Source organism: Haliotis rufescens, unplaced genomic scaffold (genome assembly GCF_023055435.1).
Source record: "Haliotis rufescens isolate VD_foot unplaced genomic scaffold, xgHalRufe1.0.p SCAF_1, whole genome shotgun sequence".
NCBI classification, from domain to species: domain Eukaryota; kingdom Metazoa; phylum Mollusca; class Gastropoda; order Lepetellida; family Haliotidae; genus Haliotis; species Haliotis rufescens.
The window spans coordinates 88,392,439-88,411,873 of record NW_025963779.1 but is presented as its reverse complement, the minus strand read 5'-3'; the positions used below and the strand labels follow the sequence as shown (position 1 = coordinate 88,411,873).

The 19,435-nt window shown below is 41.9% G+C and overlaps 1 protein-coding gene across 2 annotated transcripts; it reads right to left on the bottom strand.

The window, feature by feature from the left end:
* Nucleotides 1-425: 425 nt before the first annotated feature.
* Nucleotides 426-9,325, bottom strand: LOC124118921 (transcriptional repressor p66-alpha-like). Of its 2 annotated transcripts, none has more exons than XM_046481242.2 (4): nt 9,043-9,325; nt 7,708-7,754; nt 6,840-6,971; nt 426-5,037 (listed from the first exon to the last, which is right to left on the bottom strand). In XM_046481242.2, exons 2-4 carry the CDS (start codon nt 7,749-7,751, stop codon nt 3,072-3,074), a joined length of 2,142 nt encoding a protein of 713 aa, XP_046337198.1. In that variant the 5' UTR covers nt 7,752-7,754; nt 9,043-9,325; the 3' UTR covers nt 426-3,071. The 2 variants fall into 2 exon arrangements, with proteins under 2 accessions (XP_046337198.1, XP_048258967.1); XM_048403010.1 differs by lacking the exon at nt 9,043-9,325 and adding an exon at nt 8,373-8,392.
* Nucleotides 9,326-19,435: the final 10,110 nt, after the last annotated feature.

Genomic DNA, 19,435 nt, shown 5'->3' with positions numbered 1-19,435 from the left:
ATTCCAGGTTGCAAAAACAGCAAGAATGCCACCATGGAATGCAGCCACACATATTAAAAAGCTCTTTTTTTCCCCAGGTGTTATGGGGTTTAACGCAAATTTCAAGATTATATCACTTGCATGACGTGCCTTTCTCCACAAAGGTTGTACATGCTGCAACATGGACCCAAAGTCAACAACATATGCAGAACTGTCAACTTGTTTGTTTGCTTAATGCCTCACCAAGCACCATTCAAGCCTGTAAATAACTGAGTCTGGACCAGAGAAACCATTGGTTGATATTATTATGAGTTAGATACCAGGTCATCAGGCTATATCGCATAATAAGCCAAGTCAGAGCATGTCTGACTTATCCAAATGACCTATTCTAACCAAGTACACCTCAATCTAAGCTTGTCAAATAGCAAAAAACATCAATACAAATATGCAAGAAATAGGTTTTATTCACCATCTTAGCTACGAACATTGTGCAGAACTGCAAGTGCATACTGATATTCTGCACCAAACATCCTGCTGTGACGGCGCTGTGGCCCACTTATACACACATCTTCATCAACTGATGACCCTGCACTGCTGGGGCAGGAAGACTCATCAGAACAAAATCAACAGAGCTGGTACGATTCACCCATTCACCATGAAACTCTAGTCATGAAACAGTACGGACCATAACACTGGTTAACCTACTGATTTATCAAAATTCAGCATCGAGATTTGAATTTGATTGTAGTCAAGAAGGTCAGGGTTCAAACAGATGGCATACTTTGTCAATGCTCAACGATACTGTTCACCCAGTTCAATGGAACTCATTTGTAGGTCTGCTTAAGTGAGTTTGTAAATTAGCAGTTTTGGTGTGAATCTAGGAGGATTAGTCATTATTCTCACAATCTATTTACAACAAATGACTGCTAGCATCATGATCGGTAGACGCATCAGATACACAAAGTGACGTGTGCCCTTGAGATTGAAGCAGTTGGAAATATATGTCAATGCATCGGATGAGTATTTATTTTAATATATCATTAAGTGACACACAAGTTTGTGTGATTTGCTAATAAATATTGAAAGATCAAGTGTTACGAGTCATAAGATGATTGATAAATCGAGCAATTAGGTAACACCTGACCACCATGAACTATGTCTTGTAGTGCAAATGTCTCATGTTATAACAAAACACTAAGCTGCAAACAAATTAAGTCCTACAGTTTTGAGGAAACGGACCATGCAAAATTGTCCCCCAGCAATCATGGTAACAACACAAACTGGCTTCTTCCTGCACAACGTGACTGTGATTCATATACTGACAAGTCCGAGACGCAGATGGGAGGTTTAGACTGGTAAGAAAAGGAACTGTCCTCTGTTGAAATTGTTATACTGCCAGAACACTAAGGTGACCATTTACATGACTTCTAAGTTCTCATCATGGGCCATGTGGTTGGGCTGGCTTATCTGCAGCCATTGCTGGACAACCTAAACTTAAATGATTGCTGCAGTGACTCTTTTAGGATAACACCACGTTACCACAGAAAGTCCAACCGTTCCAGTCACACAATGCTCTTATGAAGAGGTTTTTACAGAAGTGCCTGTGAATATAGTTCTACAGCATACTCATCAACATGTCTGTACATAGTTCAAGGCTTTGTTAGCTCATAAATTATCAAATTGAATATTTGTATTAAAGAGCAAGCACTTATTGATTATGACACCCAAATCTATGGCATAATGATACATTAAAAGCTAATGTCGTCGTCACGAGGGCTATACATTGCATGACGCCTGGCCAGGCAGTTCTGCTATATACTGCTGAGAATGTTGCAAATCCTTGTGAGGGTCACATATGGCTACATCACAGCCCAGGTCAAACCCAGCAATGACCCTAGCAATACCATCAATACAAAATTGGTTCCACTCAGTTTGAATGTGCTAAATCAAGCCAGTGCCTGAAGAGCCACTAGTGTAATCAACTAAAACAAGATTACTGATCAGATGGTACTATCAATCAAAGATACCATAAACCAAATATCACCATTTTCTTAACTTAACAAACACGTCTTTGTTTTGTAAAATAATATAAGCAGTATGAATACGATAGATAAGATGTGATGCCTTGAAGTACCAGAATAAGCTCACATATATCACCGGAAAAACCTTGCTACAACGTGACATTTAACTAAAATGTCTCAACTTACATGAATTATAAGTGAAATAAATACATAACTCGAAAATGAAAGAAACCAAAAAAAAAAAGGATTTCTGGATGAGTCTATCATCAGTGAATCTATTTCCATCAATAGTTTTCATTACCAGAGTGAATTTGCAAAATTAAATCCTTTACTGATACATATAAGTCATCCTTTATGTATCACAAACTTCCATTATTCAAGTGAATCGCCCCAGCTCCAAATCATAAGAAATCCGGACCGGTAGCCCCGATAAGTTGGGAGTCCAACATTGCTTATTAAACATATCACCAAATGCCGGCAGGAACAGTGGCCACAAACACAGCATAAATAACATATTCACTGTGATAGTGTCATATACAGGCTTGTACAACAGGAGTCACTGTAGAGGGTGGTTCCCTGCTTCCGGTCCCAGGACACAAGGTGAACTGAACACAACAACGGAATCGTGTGATCAGAAATTAATGAATTTACAGACGGTTACTGTCCCAGAGTATGGCCAAGTCCACTACAGTTATTACGGTGAGTTCACTATGAAAGCATGATTTGACAAAGGACAATGAGTGATGGTGCAGGGTACATGATATTCATCAGCCGAGTTTCCAGTCATCCTGTGGTACCCTGTCAGTGATATATATATATCTTGAGAATAACTACAAATGACGATGTCTGTTTTAAGCAGCAAGTAATTTCAACACACACACACTTCCATGATTATTAGTGCTACGTCACAACAGAATTATATCTGAATGGAATTTTTCTACAAATTGCAGACAATCTGCCTTTAGTCATAAACTTCTTCGAAGTTATTGTCACTGATTCATGATTGATGTTACTGATTTGTCTTGTTGTTTGTTCTGAGAACAGCTTCTATCAATAAATAACGTATCATCTTCATGATTTCCATGACATGGCTCCTCCTCGAGGTATGAGGTCCAGCAAATATTGTCGTTGTAGGTCCGAAGGTTTGGTGAATGGGATCTGGTATGGGAAAGGTCCGCGGTGTCCAAAGGGTTGTAGTCCGAGAGGTTGTCCTGCTCTTAGCTGGGCTTGATGAGCCTGGATGAAATTTTGGTGTTGTCGCAACTGCTCCTGACTAGGCTTGTAGGAGGGTGTGAGGTTCATTGGTGAGTTTGTGGAGAGACCCATGGCAGAACTGGACACTAGACCAAGAGGTGTTGTAGACACGGGGGTTGAGGCAGTGGTGGTTGTGCTTGACCTCGGTGTCGGGGGCTCATTCACACTCTGAGCCTGCATCCGCTCGATCTCCTGTTCCTGTTGCAGAGCCTTAACAAAGGCACTCTTCAAACGATTTGTGTGTTCCTGCTTCAACGCCTTCTTCTGGTTTGATGTAACACAGTGTTCACAGATAACGTTTTTAGAACCTGGCTTCTCTCTTTTCCAGACTGGAGTGAAGTCGGAGTTACACTGCACACACGAGAAGGGGTTACACACAAATTTCTCATCAGGGTTCTTCTCTCCCCGGGCAATCAGCTGAGAATCAATGATGTAATTAACCACTTCTTCTAAACCCAGCAACAAAACAAAATCAGGGCAGGACAGGCTGGGAATGAAGTTCATCTCTGGTGGTGGTGGTTTGGGTGGTGGTATCTGTAGCAATGTCTTCTCTAGCTGTTTGCGTAGAGCCAGTTTGGCTGCTGCCTGTCTCTGAGCTGGTGTCTGCACCTCCTCCTGCTGTTGTTGCTGTTGCTGCTGCTGTTGTTGTTGTTGCTGCTGCTGCTCCCTCTGTCTATGGGCCTGCTGCTGCGACATGCTACGGAACCCAGAAATCAGACTTGGAGGAGTTCCTCCAGGCACCATGCCTCCTCTCATGCCGTGAGTCATCAGGTGACTGTGACTGTTGCCCATTCTTGGAGCCATGACTAAAGGTGGTGGTCCATGCATCTGGGAGCGAGAGGACTGCGAAATTTGTTGTCCCCTCATTGGTGGCCCATGACCATTGTGTGGTACCATCTTGGAGGAAGAACTCTGCTGTCCGCCCCTGACTAGAGGTGGTGGTCCACTATTGCTCTGTCTGCTAGAGCTAGGAGGCTTTGTACGTTCTGGTGGATGATCTTGAAGCTGATGGGACAGTTGGCTTTGTCTCAATTTCTTCAGTAGGACCAGTTTAGCTTCTTCATTGCGAAGTTCACCCTGCAGTCTTTTAATAAGCCTGCGTCTGTGTCTTAGTTCCTCTTCAGTTGGTTCTTTAAATACTATTCCATTTGGCATTTTAGCATCCTCATCTTCATCATCAGACAATGTAATAATATCTGACCCACTTTTCTTTGGTGCAGTCAAATCTACAGGGTTCTCCGGTATCCTAATATTTTCTTTCTCACTATCATCTGATTTCACCGTGGAGGCATCATCATTCCCATTTTGTGCTGGAGAATCAGTGTATCTTTGTTCCTCCGAATGTTTCACAGAATTAGTCACTTTAACTGTTAAATCTTCCACAACTTCCTTACTTGGCGCCTCCTTCGATGGCCCACCATCATCTTCATTCGTAGCACTGCTTTTCTCCTGTGTGTCATGTGTGGATGTCTTTTCATCCTTCACATCGTCTTCTTTCTTTGGCCCAGTCATGTCATCATCAGACACTGATTGAGGACTTTCAGTTTTGACAATATCTTTGTCTTTTGATGATTCTTCATCGGGATTTACAGCTTTGTTAGCATTGGCAGGTTCTGCTTCATCTTTTGCGTTGGTAGCAACATCCGTGTCTTCATCAAGCGGTACTGACGTCTCTCCAGCAGGAGTTACCACTTCTTCATCGGGATTTTCTGATATATCTTCCTTCTTGGGGTCGCCAATACTTCCTACTGCCTCTGTAGAATCTGTATCCTCCAATCTGGCCCTGAAAAACAAGAAACACAACCACATAAATTCCTGGTAAGAATATACATCCCCAGTTACATAAACCTGTCGTAAGGGGAGACCAACTGGATCAGGGGGTAAAGTTCAGTGACTTGGGTTTTGGTCCAGACTCGATTATTCACATCATATAGATGGAGTATTGCTGATTTCAGCATTAGTCCACAAACAATTTAACTGAACAGAAACCCCATTCAAAAGAAAGCATATACAATGTTCAGGCTAGTAGCCTTAAAAGTTTTTGGGTACAGACTGATAACATCATTGGTGTAAGAAGCCTGCTTTTCCAGGTCACTGCTTAAGTACAGACCTTGACACAATGTGGTATAGGGCACATAGGGTACACCAAGCATGTAAAGTGTAAAACCTTATTCAATTTCTCACGTATTCAAATACCTAATTTCAGATAGTTGCAGTGGAGAAAAGTATGCATCAAACTAGTGTTCACAACTTCTTAGAAGACTTCTGTATAAACGCTAAAAGTTTTGAAAACTGATATTGGCTGCCGAAACTGAAAACCTGACCTTTGTGAAGCCGGCTACACAGAGAACATAAGCTGGAAACATAACTCTCACATGCCTCATGTTATGGGAGTGAGTGGGTGAATCAGTAAAGCAATATTCCCTCCATGTAGGATACTATCACTGCACTCTGTAACAAATCAAGTCTGGTTGACTCTGATGGCATGAGCAACAATCCATATGTTTGGGGGACCATGCCATGGACTCAGCCAGGTCACCCTTACATATTTCTCTCAATCAGCGTGGGCACGTAAGAGCTACCCTGCCTCTGAATCTCCCCAGTGGTACTGGTGGGAGATGCTGACAACAGATACAATTCACCGACTGTAGAAACCTGAAGAAATATATGGGGTCTTGTGATGTGCAACAATATTTACAAATATTTATTTGGCAGCTAAAATCTAATTTTGTCCATCACCCTTTGGTGTGTTCCATGAGCTACTTGACAATCTACCCGTCAAGATCTGGGTACAGAATAGGCCTTCAGCAACCCATGCTTGTTCCTCAGAATGTTACACGGAATTCTTGTCTTAAGATCGGGATCAGGTGGTCAGGCTTGGTGACTTTGTTGACGCATGCCATCCCAGTTGCATAGATCAATGCTCATAATGTCAATCACTGGATTATCCGGTCAAAACTTGATTATTTACAGACTGCTGTCATATAGTTTGAATACCGCTGATACAGGTCCCTCTATATATAAGTGAATGACAGAAAATATCTCTTTTACTTTGAGCTATTCAACACCACTGAAACTTAGTTAATTACAATATGCACTGCATTTTGGAAAAGACAATATCATAAGCAGATGTTAAAATTAAACATGAAAACCAAAGAGTCCTCATCATAACACCAATGTTAAAAGTTCAAAATGTGGCATGTTTAGGCAGGATTAGAAATTAACACCAGCCTGCTAGCCTGGGGCTAGTACAATTTTTTCAATTTCCTCATTTTTTAACGTTCCAAGGGCATTTTATCTTTACCTGGGATTTTTAGGCATGCTTAGGGGCCCCAAGATGTAAAACACAAAAGCAGCTGATCAAAGCTCAAGGACTTCAGTTTCCCTATTTACTTTCAAACACAGCCGACCATGCATCATATCTTGACTTTCTCTATTACTACAACACTAGTTGTTACAGTTCAGACATTATTGGTGAAATCCTTGTTCTGATGTTTACTGCAACTGAATGTGTCAGCATCATTACCATGATTACTGACATGGACCTACATAACAAATGTATGTACAGATTCTGAGAGAACAAACCTCTTCTCTGGCATCTCTTCCTCATCCTCATCGTCCTCATCGTCCGGCGATGATCGCTTCCGACTTGTCTCCACAACGGCTACGTCCTCCTCTTTCACATCATCATCAGGGACGCAGGCCTCAGCCTCCCCACTGTCACAGAAAACATGTCATCAGTGTGACTATAGATCAAACATGTGCCCATCTCTGAACTGCACAATGATTGTCACATCTTGTAGAATGGTCAAAGACTTCTTTGCACGACTGACCTACATCTACCACTGCATGGACATAACATTGACATTATCATTGAGATAAATGAAGAGTAAAATCTGGCCCAAAAACTTTTATTCTATTAGCATACGTTTGTTTTTCAGCATCATTTTCAGCACATTTTAGTGTCAATACATGGGGTAGAATAACCAAAGCATAACAGCTTAAAAGGTTAACTAGATGCAGGCTTCGGATGAGGCGCTTCTGTGTAGAGATGTCCCTTTTCAGAGGCATGTTAGACATAGGTGATCTTGGCACGATAACAGCAACAAATCTCATACTTCATCATTTCTTTGCTCTATCTCAAATTCAATTCAAAATTACAATTAACAAAAAGCTAAAGTGTTTTCAAATTCAAATGGGTAAGACTTCTGTCTGTATCCTCCCTCAAAAATACATATAGTTGGAAGAAACATGTTATATGTAAATATATATAACATTTGGAGGGGATACGGGAAGTCTTTCCATATTCCAATCAGGGCAGCTTATCATGCATGCTGCAGTAGAAGACAGCAGGTGGAATTATTTCAGAGACCATCTGTGAGGATGTATACTCTGTATTTGGTATGTCTCCATCAATACATGAAAGAAGATAACAGCCAAACATAGCACTTACGTTTCATCAGCATTCTTAGTTTCATCAGGTGTACTTGCATCCATGGCCTGCAAGGATAACATTAACACAATAAGACACTGATTATCATGACCATGCAATGGACATATCAGCCACTAAGGCTAACTCAGGTAACTGCATGCATTCTAAAATGTTGCAACAATTTAAGTATTTTCCTATTTTGATTATAAGATATTGAAAAGTATACATGTACTGCATTAACAACTGTTAGAGATTAAATACCATCCCATGAATGTTGAGGTTTCTTGAAGTATATTAATCCAAGAACACCAAGATAATCTAAAATCTTGAGTCATGACAACCCCACTTATTCCTAAATTTAATAAACTCAGCAGCCTACAACTAACCAGTATGTAATTAGAAAATATCTACTATGTTAAAACAACAGTGTACAAAATGAAAATATAGAAATAAACTTGATTATATTGAAATTTAGTAAACACCAACAAAATCAAACAAAGAAATACATTGGTAGGGAAAAGGGAAAACCCCTCCCAACGTTTTATCATCTTTCATTCAAAATATAAATGCATCCTACAAATAAGATACATAAATCACAAGAATGAACATCGAGTTAGGGAATATTACAGTTAAAACTTTCACTTGATGTTGAAATAACATTATTATTCCATTACAAATGAACCTACTGGTCTAAGAATTTAGTGGTGTTTCCCTTCATATGCCGGTCATTGCTAAAAATAGAGAAATCCAGAACGAGGCTACTAACACCGTGACCTTTTCTAACACCGGAAAATTAACAGATTAATAAAATTAACTGATTTGGGTGAGGTGTCCTGTGCGATCATTGACCTATTCCATATTCTCAACCCATTCCTTGATGTCTTTACCACCTAAAAACAACGAATAGTTGTATATTTACCGGTAGTTATTGACATATATTTCACATATCAACACAAACATGCGCTGATCTTTTGTTGTGCAATGAATCAGATAAACGACCGGAACATTCGAGCAAGACGCGATCCTGGGCGATTCAAATCTAAACTTGTTCGAGTGCAATTCTGACTTAATAAGTAGTAAAATAAGTCGATAATATAGCAAAAATACGTCGATTTTCACGGGGGAATCTCCGTTCTAAGATTAGATTTCACACGTTATTCATAGCGCGGAATCCACCTTTCGGGCACTTGCTTCAAATCGGAAAGTAGGCCAAGCTTGGCATAGCTCAACTAAAATGGCGATATTGCAGTTAAGGAAGCATGTTGGGACTTCAGTGAAACATATCAACCATGAAAATAAGCTACAAGTCGAGTGGATTACAAATATACCCCAAACTGGTATGGGCCACTTACTCACCGTCACCGATCAGAACAATCCACTTCACGATGGGTAGACAGGGTAAAGTTTCAGTTTCCACGGAGCACTCGTGCCCGACCGTCTCCAATCGACCCGCGAATCACTGCACGGCGTGTTTCGCACGCCTCAAATATGTCTCCGAGAGCGTTAATGAGTACCTCCGGCGTCAATCCGCAATCAAATTCACCTCATTGTTCTTTTCTCTCCATCTTTCCTTTCAACATGGCTTCCTTCTGTTCATCTTCATGTATGGGGTTCTCCCCTGGCTCGGCACGGCGCAAACAAACAAATTGTTTACAGATAAACAATCTATAAATAGTGATTGGATTGAAAAGTCACGTGACCCTCAAGGAAACAAGCTACCGCGCATTATGTGACCACCGTCTGTTGACCTTGTTTCCAAAAATAGGCATCCCATTTTTCCATCATCTTGACAACTCGGCACCTCAAGTCATTGGCGTAACATTACATACGCGGGAAGGAAATCTGTGAAAAATTCGCACATTGATTCCTTTTCTCCTAAAATCGTTATTTCCGGCAAATCCATATTGAATAATTTATCGTGTGTCTACTGCCACTTATCTGCCATGTTTTACACAAATCTTCTTATATAATGTTGAGCACTTGTATCACAGTATTGATTTTGAGCACTTTGGGTCTTATGCATGGCGAAATGATATTGCGTGTCATGTTGAGTGTAGATATATGTACTGACATAATTTTATTTTCTAAGGAGCTGTCTGATATAAACCGATCGATTTAACAATTTAATGCGACCACCATTTAAGGAATTGTAACATTCCACTCTGTACCATTCACGATATCATCAGTTCAAATCCTTGCCTCGTGTGATATCCAACAAATCTTCATCTCACCACATGTTTTACTAAAGAATAGCCCTGTGGGGTATGCATGCTGTCAGGGTTAGAGTATAAACCCAAATAAATGGAATGCATATAAATATGACCCATGAAGATCCGGGGTAGAATAGGTCTTTAGCAACCCATGCTTGTCGTAAGAGGCGACTATATAACGGGATCGGGTAGTCTGGCTCGCTGACTTGGGTGATGCAAGTCATCGTATCCCAATTGCGTGAATCGATGCTCATGATTTCAATCACTGAATTGTCTGGTCCAGACGGGATTATTTACAGACCACCGTCATATAACTGGAGTGAGTGAGTGAACTGGAATATTGCTGAGTGCAGCGTTAAACAACAAACAAATAAAGCATATAGTTAGGTCGGATGTTTTCTGTTTATCAACTGTGTACAAACTTCAATAGAAATGCCGTTTAAGTCCAATTTAAGCCACTGTATGTTTACAAGTCCACTCTATCCTCAAAAGCGTGGCGTTCACAAGAGATTAAATGAGATAATTCTGAAAACAGGATCTCAAAACGAAATCGAGAACTGTATCAAGTGCAACTGCACGTTTCATAATCTGTCTTTCGACTCCAGGTCCGTGTGTTTAAATCTCGTCATGGTTATACATATATGGCCAGAGTATAACATTCTAGCTAACTCTCTAATACTCTGTAACGCCCTAACATGACTACTCTCCAACAGTCACTCAAACGCTGCATTATACCCACCCTAACACGAACAATAACACTCAAACGCTGCATTATACCCACCCTAACACGAACTATAACACTCAAACGCTGCATTATACCCACCCTAACACGAACTATAACACTCAAACGCTGCATTATACCCACCCTAACACGAACTATAACACTCAAACGCTGCATTATACCCACCCTAACACGAACTATAACGCCCAAACACGCCCGCTTCAACCCGGCACTGTACTAACGTGCTTTAACATGGCCTTTCTAACACTCTGACACTCCCCAACGCTCTAACATGGCCCCTCTAACTCTCTGACACTCCCCAACGCTCTAACATGGCCCCTCTAACACTCTGACACTCCCCAACGCTCTAACATGGCCCCTCTAACACTCTGACACTCCCCAACGCTCTAACATGGCCATTCTAACACTCTGACACTCCCCAACGCTCTAACATGGCCCCTCTAACACTCTGACGCTCCCCAACGCTCTAACATGGCCCCTCTAACCCTCTGACACTCCCCAACACTCTTACATGGCCGCTCTATAAGGCCCTATCACTAACTCTAAAACTAAGAACAAAATTAAGAGAACATTGCGAAATTTGTTTCAGATATTCATCTTCCTTTTAACATGTGAACATGCAAAAGACATATATAGATTGTTCACATATATATGCAGTGTGTATATGTATATAAGGAATATACTATAACCATCACACCATACATGCATGTATAATTCATGGAATTTAGACTCCTGGAACATGATCACTATATTGTTAACCTGTAACCAAAGACTACATTTTGTATAGCTAAATGTCATACCCCCCCCCCCCCCCCCCCCCCCCCCCCCCCCCTCTGAACGTTAGCAAATGGTGTATTACAATTTAATTAAAGTTTGCAGTTCACAGAATCATGCGTATTTATGCTCATCTAACTGTTACACTGGCATGGTGGGATTTGCCGAGATACATGTGGACATTTCAAAATGTGTATAGTTTTATGTTGAAAGGTATTGATTAATAGAAACATGCCATTTATAGGGCAGGCTCAAAGGGAAATTTGTTATTTGTCAACTTTATGTTTTTCCTTTATGTTGATCGTGTTATGTCTTTAATCGTTTCGTGGTGGACATCCAATGATGGTGCTCCCATGCTACTATCTGATGCACGCCTCCTTCTTACCCCCTGGTAACAACCAACAGATGCATTGCAGACAGACAGATGTCGTACCCCAGAGAAACCGACTGACTAATCGAGTCAACGTATACACGGTTATGTCAACTCGCGAAGTATTCACATATATACTGAACCGCAAAAGAAACGTCACCATGGATAGATATATGAGAAAACTTATTTGTCCAAACACTGTAAACATACTTTGCGACATATTAAAAAGATGAAACTTGGCAAAACTTACCATCAAGGTTGAAATTAAAGTGTCAAATGTTCTTAAAGTGAAACACAACACTAGTCTCTGAGAAAATGGCATCACAAGTCAGTGTCTCGTGTGTCCGCCATGTGCATTGATGACTGCCGTGCAACGTCGATACATGGAATGGATGAGGCGGTTGATGAAGGCCATAGGCACTTGCGCCCACACTCTGAGGAACGCCTGACAGCTCAGCTGCAGTTGCCGGACTTGGTCGGACGTCATTCAGCCGTCTTTGAATCTCGTCCCACAGGTGCTCAATGGGATTTAAATCGGGACTGAGGGCAGGCCATTGCATGATTCTGATGCCATTCTGTTGGAGGAAGTCTCTTGTTGCTCTCGCAGTGTGGGCACGGGCGTTATCATGCTGAAACTCGTAGTTGCGGCGACGTGCCAAATGAGGTATGGCGTGTGGTCTCAAGACTTGATCAATGTACCGAGCTGCTGTGACACCATTGACTTTCCCTGGACCGATGTTCTGGAAGACCACAGGGCCGACCCTCTGTGCAAGACCAATTCCATCCCACCACAATGCTCGGACCACCCCACGAGTCTCTCTCAACAACACAACCATTCGAATAACGTTCCCCACGGCGCCGCCAGACTCTCTCTCTCTGCCATCTGCTGTTGAGATACAGTAACGGCTCTTGTCTGAGAAGAGGATTCTTCTCCACTGCTGGTGGTGCAAATGCTGGTGCTGTGTTACCCAATGGAGACGGTCCAGGCGATGACGTGGTGTCAGAATGGGTCCTCGGTGTGGCCTGTGACAGTGGAGGTGTCTGCTCGTCAATGTGTCGCTGGTGTGTCCCTATGGTCTGTCGAGCAGTTTCCGCAGCAGTAACAAAGCGATCTTGAAGATGCTGTCGCGCAATCTGACTATCCTGACGTCGGGTGGCGTCCCTTGGTCTTCCACTACGTGGTCGGTCATCTGTAGTGTTGGTGGTCTGGTACCGTTGCTGGAGCCTGTATATGGTCCTAACATGGACTTGAAATGCATTAGCTACTTGCCGGGCGGTTTGTCCAGCTTGCAATCGTCCAAGGGCTTGGTGTCGCTGATTTCTTGTCAATCTTGGCATCTGGTAGCAATTCAATAACGAATGAATGTTATCCGATGTGGATGGATTTTTATAGGGGAAGGAATGGGGGAACGCATGTGCATTTCAATTTGCACGGAACGCACGTGCATCGGGTTACCATGGCCGTTGCCGTGATGCCTTTGGGCAGTCGGTCATACAGTTATTTGCTTTGTTTTTTTTATCATCAAATTTCACTTTCCGGACAAGGTAATGTTAAATTTTAGAAACTTTGACAAATATTACCCACGCATTTAAACGACAACTTTTCATGCAATGTTACTTGGGGTGACGTTTCTTTTGCGGTTCAGTATATATTTATCAACTTATCATGTGTGATACAGCCTAAATTTTACTCCCCGCAATATTTTATCTGTAACCATTGCAAGTATTTTGGAATGTTGCTATCTGTTTAAAAGTTATGACATATGTTACTAGAACAAACTAGATAGCACGATAGCGTGTACGACGTTAAAGGGAGTCTCCTTTGTCCAATTAAAGTCTAGACGTTGTAATTTGTGACAAGTGTTAAACTGAAACAGTGCCCCTGTTAAGGTGACCATTAATCGCAATTTTGATACACATAATGATATTTGAGCTTGCATGCTAACAAAGAAGTGTTGAAGGACCGTGCATCAAATTTGCAAGTATTATTAATTAATCTGAGCCTTGATCCATTTAATGAGAGATTATAAACAGCACGGTGTGGTGTCTATTTCAAGCCTACGACTGTATGTTGAAATAAGTGCATGTGCGAAAGTGGGACAGTGTGTGTATGTGTTGTCAGAATAATAAATATCTGCCCGATCTGCATTACACAGCAGATTGTATATATAATGAGACAAATAAGTGAGCGTCGATTGCAGCGAGTCAAATTTGCCGGGATGGCCATTCGTCCCGTGCCACCTCTTTGAAGGGCGTTTGTAGCGACCTTGAATGACGTCCTCGCTACCCCAAACCTTCAAAGTAGCTACCCCTACCTGCCTTTCCAACTGGGTACATGTCACAACACAGTAATGTATACGATTGAGCCTCATGTGTCTAAAGTAACCAGAACATGACCTTCATCAGTGTGTCCAGTCTGATTTTCCGTGTGCACATTATGTGAAGAAGTTAAAGAATGTTAAATAACATTTCACTCGCGCAGTTTGTTGTTTGTACAAACGATATATATTGGTATATATACCATACTCTAGACTTCATCATGTGCTTACAGGTGTCGTGCGTTCATTATAAGCAGATGCATAACTATGAATGAGAGAGGTCACAGGCTCATCCCTACAGCAAGTTGGAATCAGGTCATGCCAAGAACACAAGAACACGCGACGCGTCTATACTTTATCTGCCTGCTTTATAAGTGAGTGAGTGAGTGAGTTTGGTTTTACGCCGCTTTTAGCAATATTCCAGCAATATCACGGCGGGGGACACCAGAAATGGGCTTCACACATTGTACCCATGTCGGGAATCGAACCCGGGTCTTCGGCGTGACGAGCGAACGCTTTAACCACTAGGCTACCCGACCGCCCCTCCTGCTTTATAAGAGTTTCCAATAGAGAGTCAGCTGTATACTGGAAATGGGCACCAGTCCGGCCCGTTTGCACCAGTATGCGGTCTCACGTACACATTCAGGATGTCATTTCAGAGTCAGCTCCATACCGGTGGTGTTCAGCTACGTTGTAATCCAGGAATCTTTCTCCTTATCAGCCTGGAGAAACCTGTCTTCCCGCTGTGTCGTGAACGCTGTCGACCACCTGCATACCGCTGGGTAGCCGATCCCAACGTCTGGCATCGATTCCATTGTCCTGCTGACAACGTGACGTTGAGTAGACCCACTTTCAAGCATGCCTATGCATCCGCCTAATTCTTCGGTCGTCAAATGACGTCATTGACGCTGAGGGGGCATATGTGCATTCAGTTGTTGCAATCCCCAGTAGCAAATGTTGTTACACTCTCTGACAAGGACGTGAAACTATTCTGTCACGATACACCCAAACACAGATTTGAAGGACCTCGTGTCCATGATTGCATGACTCTGTCCGTTCATCGTGAAATTGAGGTCGGGGTTACCCAACTATTGTTCCGGGTTATTTCACTCTTTATTTGTTGGATGATCAAAACTTGATCCTCGGCAAACTTCGTGTAGTATATGTATTCGCACACTGACAACCCACTTGTTATATTTCTCTATGTACGTTTGTTGTATTCATCGATTCAAGCAAAATTATTATGATGAACAGTGTTTCCGTTGTTTACAGTTTCTATACAAAATTATTTATAGTGTAAATTCTAATTTTGCTATTTATCCTGATATGTGTACCTGGCCGTCATTATGTTAAATTACCGTTTGCAATTCAGACATAATAACTCCTTATTCATTTCCAATAGACACTTCCGTTCACACCTTCATCACAACAGTCTGTAGCTGGTGTATTAATATAGGCGACAGTTGGGGAGGGGGGGGGGGGGGGGGGGGGTATCTCTGTATTAAGCCATATAGTTTGTTTGATATAAGCCTTCTGATGGGATACCTGACTAATGAGAGGTCGAATTGTTTGATAGGCCTTTCTTTGAAGTTGACGGAAGACACAATTTGTTGATGACACCTTCTTTGCATGTGTTTGTGACGGGTGCGACAGGTGGGTCAGGACACGCCCACCTTCTCGCGAACACATGGTATCATTCCTATTTGATAGTGATTAATAAATATAGTTGGAATCGTGCAATCGACTCTGCTTTATGTAAAGATTTCTATTGGATATGGAAAGGGTTTTGTCGCCTTAATTAATCATTTTACTGGAAAGGCGACGTTTCGGTATATATCCTTATACTGTTGTCAAGCAAGACTGAATCATGAACATGGTACATCATGTATTCCCTGTCCATCATGTTGTTACAGTCCTCATCACGTGTACACTGGCCATCATGTTCTTACAGTCCTCATCACGTGTTCCCTGTCCATCATGTTGTTACAGTCCTCATCATGTATTCCCTGTCCATCATGTTGTTACAGTCCTCATCACGTGTTCCCTGTCCATCATGTTGTTACAGTCCTCATCACGTGTTCTCTGTCCATCATGTTGTTACAGTCCTCATCATGTGTTCTCTGTCCATCATGTTGTTACAGTCCTCATCACGTGTTCTCTGTCCATCATGTTGTTACAGTCCCCATCACGTGTTCCATGTCCATCATGTTGTTACAGTTCTCATCACGTGTTCTCTGTCCATCATGTTGTTACAGTCCCCATCACGTGTTCTCTGTCCATCATGTTGTTACAGTCCTCATCACGTGTTCCCTGTCCATCATGTTGTTACAGTCCTCATCACGTGTTCTCTGTCCATCATGTTGTTACAGTCCCCATCACGTGTTCCATGTCCATCATGTTGTTACAGTTCTCATCACGTGTTCTCTGTCCATCATGTTGTTACAGTCCTCATCACGTGTTCTCTGTCCATCATGTTGTTACAGTCCTCATCACGTGTTCTCTGTCCATCATGTTGTTACAGTCCCCATCACGTGTTCTCTGTCCATCATGTTGTTACAGTCCTCATCACGTGTTCTCTGTCAATCATGTTGTTACAGTCCTCATCACGTGTTCTCTGTCCATCATGTTGTTACAGTCCTCATCACGTGTTCTCTGTCCATCATGTTGTTACACACCTCATCACGTGTTCTCTGTCCATCATGTTGTTACAGTCCTCATCACGTGTTCTCTGTCCATCATGTTGTTACAGTCCTCATCACGTGTTCTCTGTCCATCATGTTGTTACAGTCCTCATCACGTGTTCCCTGTCCATCATGTTGTTACACAGCTCATCACGTGTTCTCTGTCCATCATGTTGTTACAGTCCTCATCACGTGTTCTCTGTCCATCATGTTGTTACAGTCCTCATCACGTGTTCTCTGTCCATCATGTTGTTACAGTCCTCATCACGTGTTCCCTGTCCATCATGTTGTTACACAGCTTATCACGTGTTCTCTGTCCATCATGTTGTTACAGTCCTCATCACGTGTTCTCTGTCCATCATGTTGTTACAGTCCTCATCACGTGTTCTCTGTCCATCATGTTGTTACAGTCCTCATCACGTGTTCTCTGTCCATCATGTTGTTACAGTCCTCATCACGTGTTCTCGTCCATCATGTTGTTACAGTGTTATCCGTCTGTTGTCATTATTTAACCTACTCATGCTAATTAATCTCCCTCTTGTATGCAATTGTTGTAATTGTTAATCCTCCACCTACTACATATATTCTGTACCATGTTCATTATTCAGCCTTGTGACAACGGTATTCCAGTAAATGAAGCTGTTATCCAGAAGTTGTGTCTACTTTGTAATGAGATTGGTTGGTTGGTTGGTTTGTTGTTTTACGCCGCACTCAGCAATATTCCAGCTATATGAAGGCGGTCGGTAAATAATCTGGACTAGACAATCCAGTGATTGACATCATGAGCATCGATCCACGCATTTGGGATCGATGACATGTATCAACGAAGTCAGCGAGCCTGACCACCCGATCCCGTTAGTCGCCTTTTAGGACAAGCATAGTCGCCTTGTACGGCAAGCATGGGTTGCTGAAGACCTATTCTACCCCGGATCTTCACGGGACCATTGTAATGAGAGGAGACCGCACCAGGCAGTGCCCCGGACATGTCCCACCGGCGCTAATTCGTTCAAAACACACCAGATGTCTGAAACAGTTCTTCATAAAATAAGTTCTTTATAACTTTATTGTGTTAAAATATCTATAAACATCATAACATCTTGCTCGGATTGCAAAATACTTATATTTGTTGCTGTAACTATTGTCACCAGATATTTTACAATGTTGACATAAATAGACATCGTCTGATATAGTCGTGCATTTTGAACACTTTATGAAGTTGTGAATTGTGTACGAGGTAAATCCAACTGCAGGGCAAAGAGAGCATACATACACTTGGAAATTAGATTTGACCAACAAATCACAAACGTTATCAAAACGTTACTAGGCTGAAAAAAGTCGCCGAAATACCGCAAGCTTAAGGTTCAAATGAAAGCGATCGCAATGATACACCATACGATGCCGTATCAAATACATCACCATGGTAACCAGTTTGTAGCCACCATCAAACATGCGTGGGTGTATACTTTCTTTTGACTGGCAGTTTAGTTGAAGACAAGCGGTGCCCCTGCCAATCTCATTACAATTAGATCTTAGTTCCCCTCCCGCTAAACAAGGACCGGGAGAGATGGTACCCCTGTAGTAGCCCGGCATTGCTCTGTCCCTGGAAACTATGCTTCATACACTATATGAAATCTTCACGCAAGCACTTCAACATCAGCATCAATAACTAGGCGACATTTATTTTCAGCCCCAACAACTGTCAACAACTGTTTCAGTCACATCACAGCGGGACAATTGGAGTCAATAACCTTGTCCAAGGATACGACACAGTGACGTGCATGATATGACATCTTGAAATGGAAGATTTGAAATGATTATTAATAAATACAATGCAAGTGTTACAACAGGCATACTTTCTATCATGCCCATGTCTCGATATCAAAGATTATGACTATGCTCACGAAATAAAATGTATTGATGAGGATGGCCATTTTGCGGTCGAGACTTTACTTTTTGAGGATAAGATTTTTCCCCCAAGCAGATTGAGGCTGAGTTTTTATTTACACACAATTATAAGCTGTGCCAACTGCACCCCCTCCCCCTTCCCCCGCCATGAAATGATCCACCCCTTACTAGAATATTGCTAAAATGTACGTAAAACTAAACTCAATCACTCACTGAACACAATACTAAATCATTGAGTGCAGTTTTATTTCCCGAACGTTCATTTAGGACTTGTAGACTAGGGGCCTTTCTGTTTAAACGAAATATAGGTGCAGACAGTATAGGATACAACATTGTTTTGAAAATATGCTTGTTGTAAGAGGCGACTAACGGGATCTGGTGGTCAGGCTCGCTGACTTGGCTAAAGCATGTCGTCGTATCCCAATTGCTCATGATGTCAATCACTGGTTTGTCTGGTCCAGACTCGATTATTTAAAGACCGAGGTCATATAGCTGGAACAATGCCGAGTGCGGCGTTAAACAACAAACAAACTTGCTGATAGCAGTTGGACTCCGTATGTCCCACCAGGTGTATATATATGTTACAGTCAATGTGTAAAATGACTGGGATTTTTACTTAGGCAATTTACCAAACGCCAAAATATTTAATTCATGTAGAATTGTTTTTCCATTTATTGTATTATTATAACGAATTCTTTTTGATCGACCGATCTGAAAATGATAGGATTGAAAGAAAACGAAAGTCAATG

Bases quoted from the DNA above. Each gene is read 5' to 3' on its own strand.
- LOC124118921 (XM_046481242.2), bottom strand. From the start codon at position 7,751: ATGGATGCAAGTACACCTGATGAAACTAAGAATGCTGATGAAAC. The intron at 6,972-7,707 runs GTAAGTGCTATG...TTTCTGTGACAG, and splicing joins ACTAAGAATGCTGATGAAAC to TGGGGAGGCTGAGGCCTGCG. The intron at 5,038-6,839 runs GTTTGTTCTCTC...CTTGTTTTTCAG, and splicing joins GAAGAGATGCCAGAGAAGAG to GGCCAGATTGGAGGATACAG.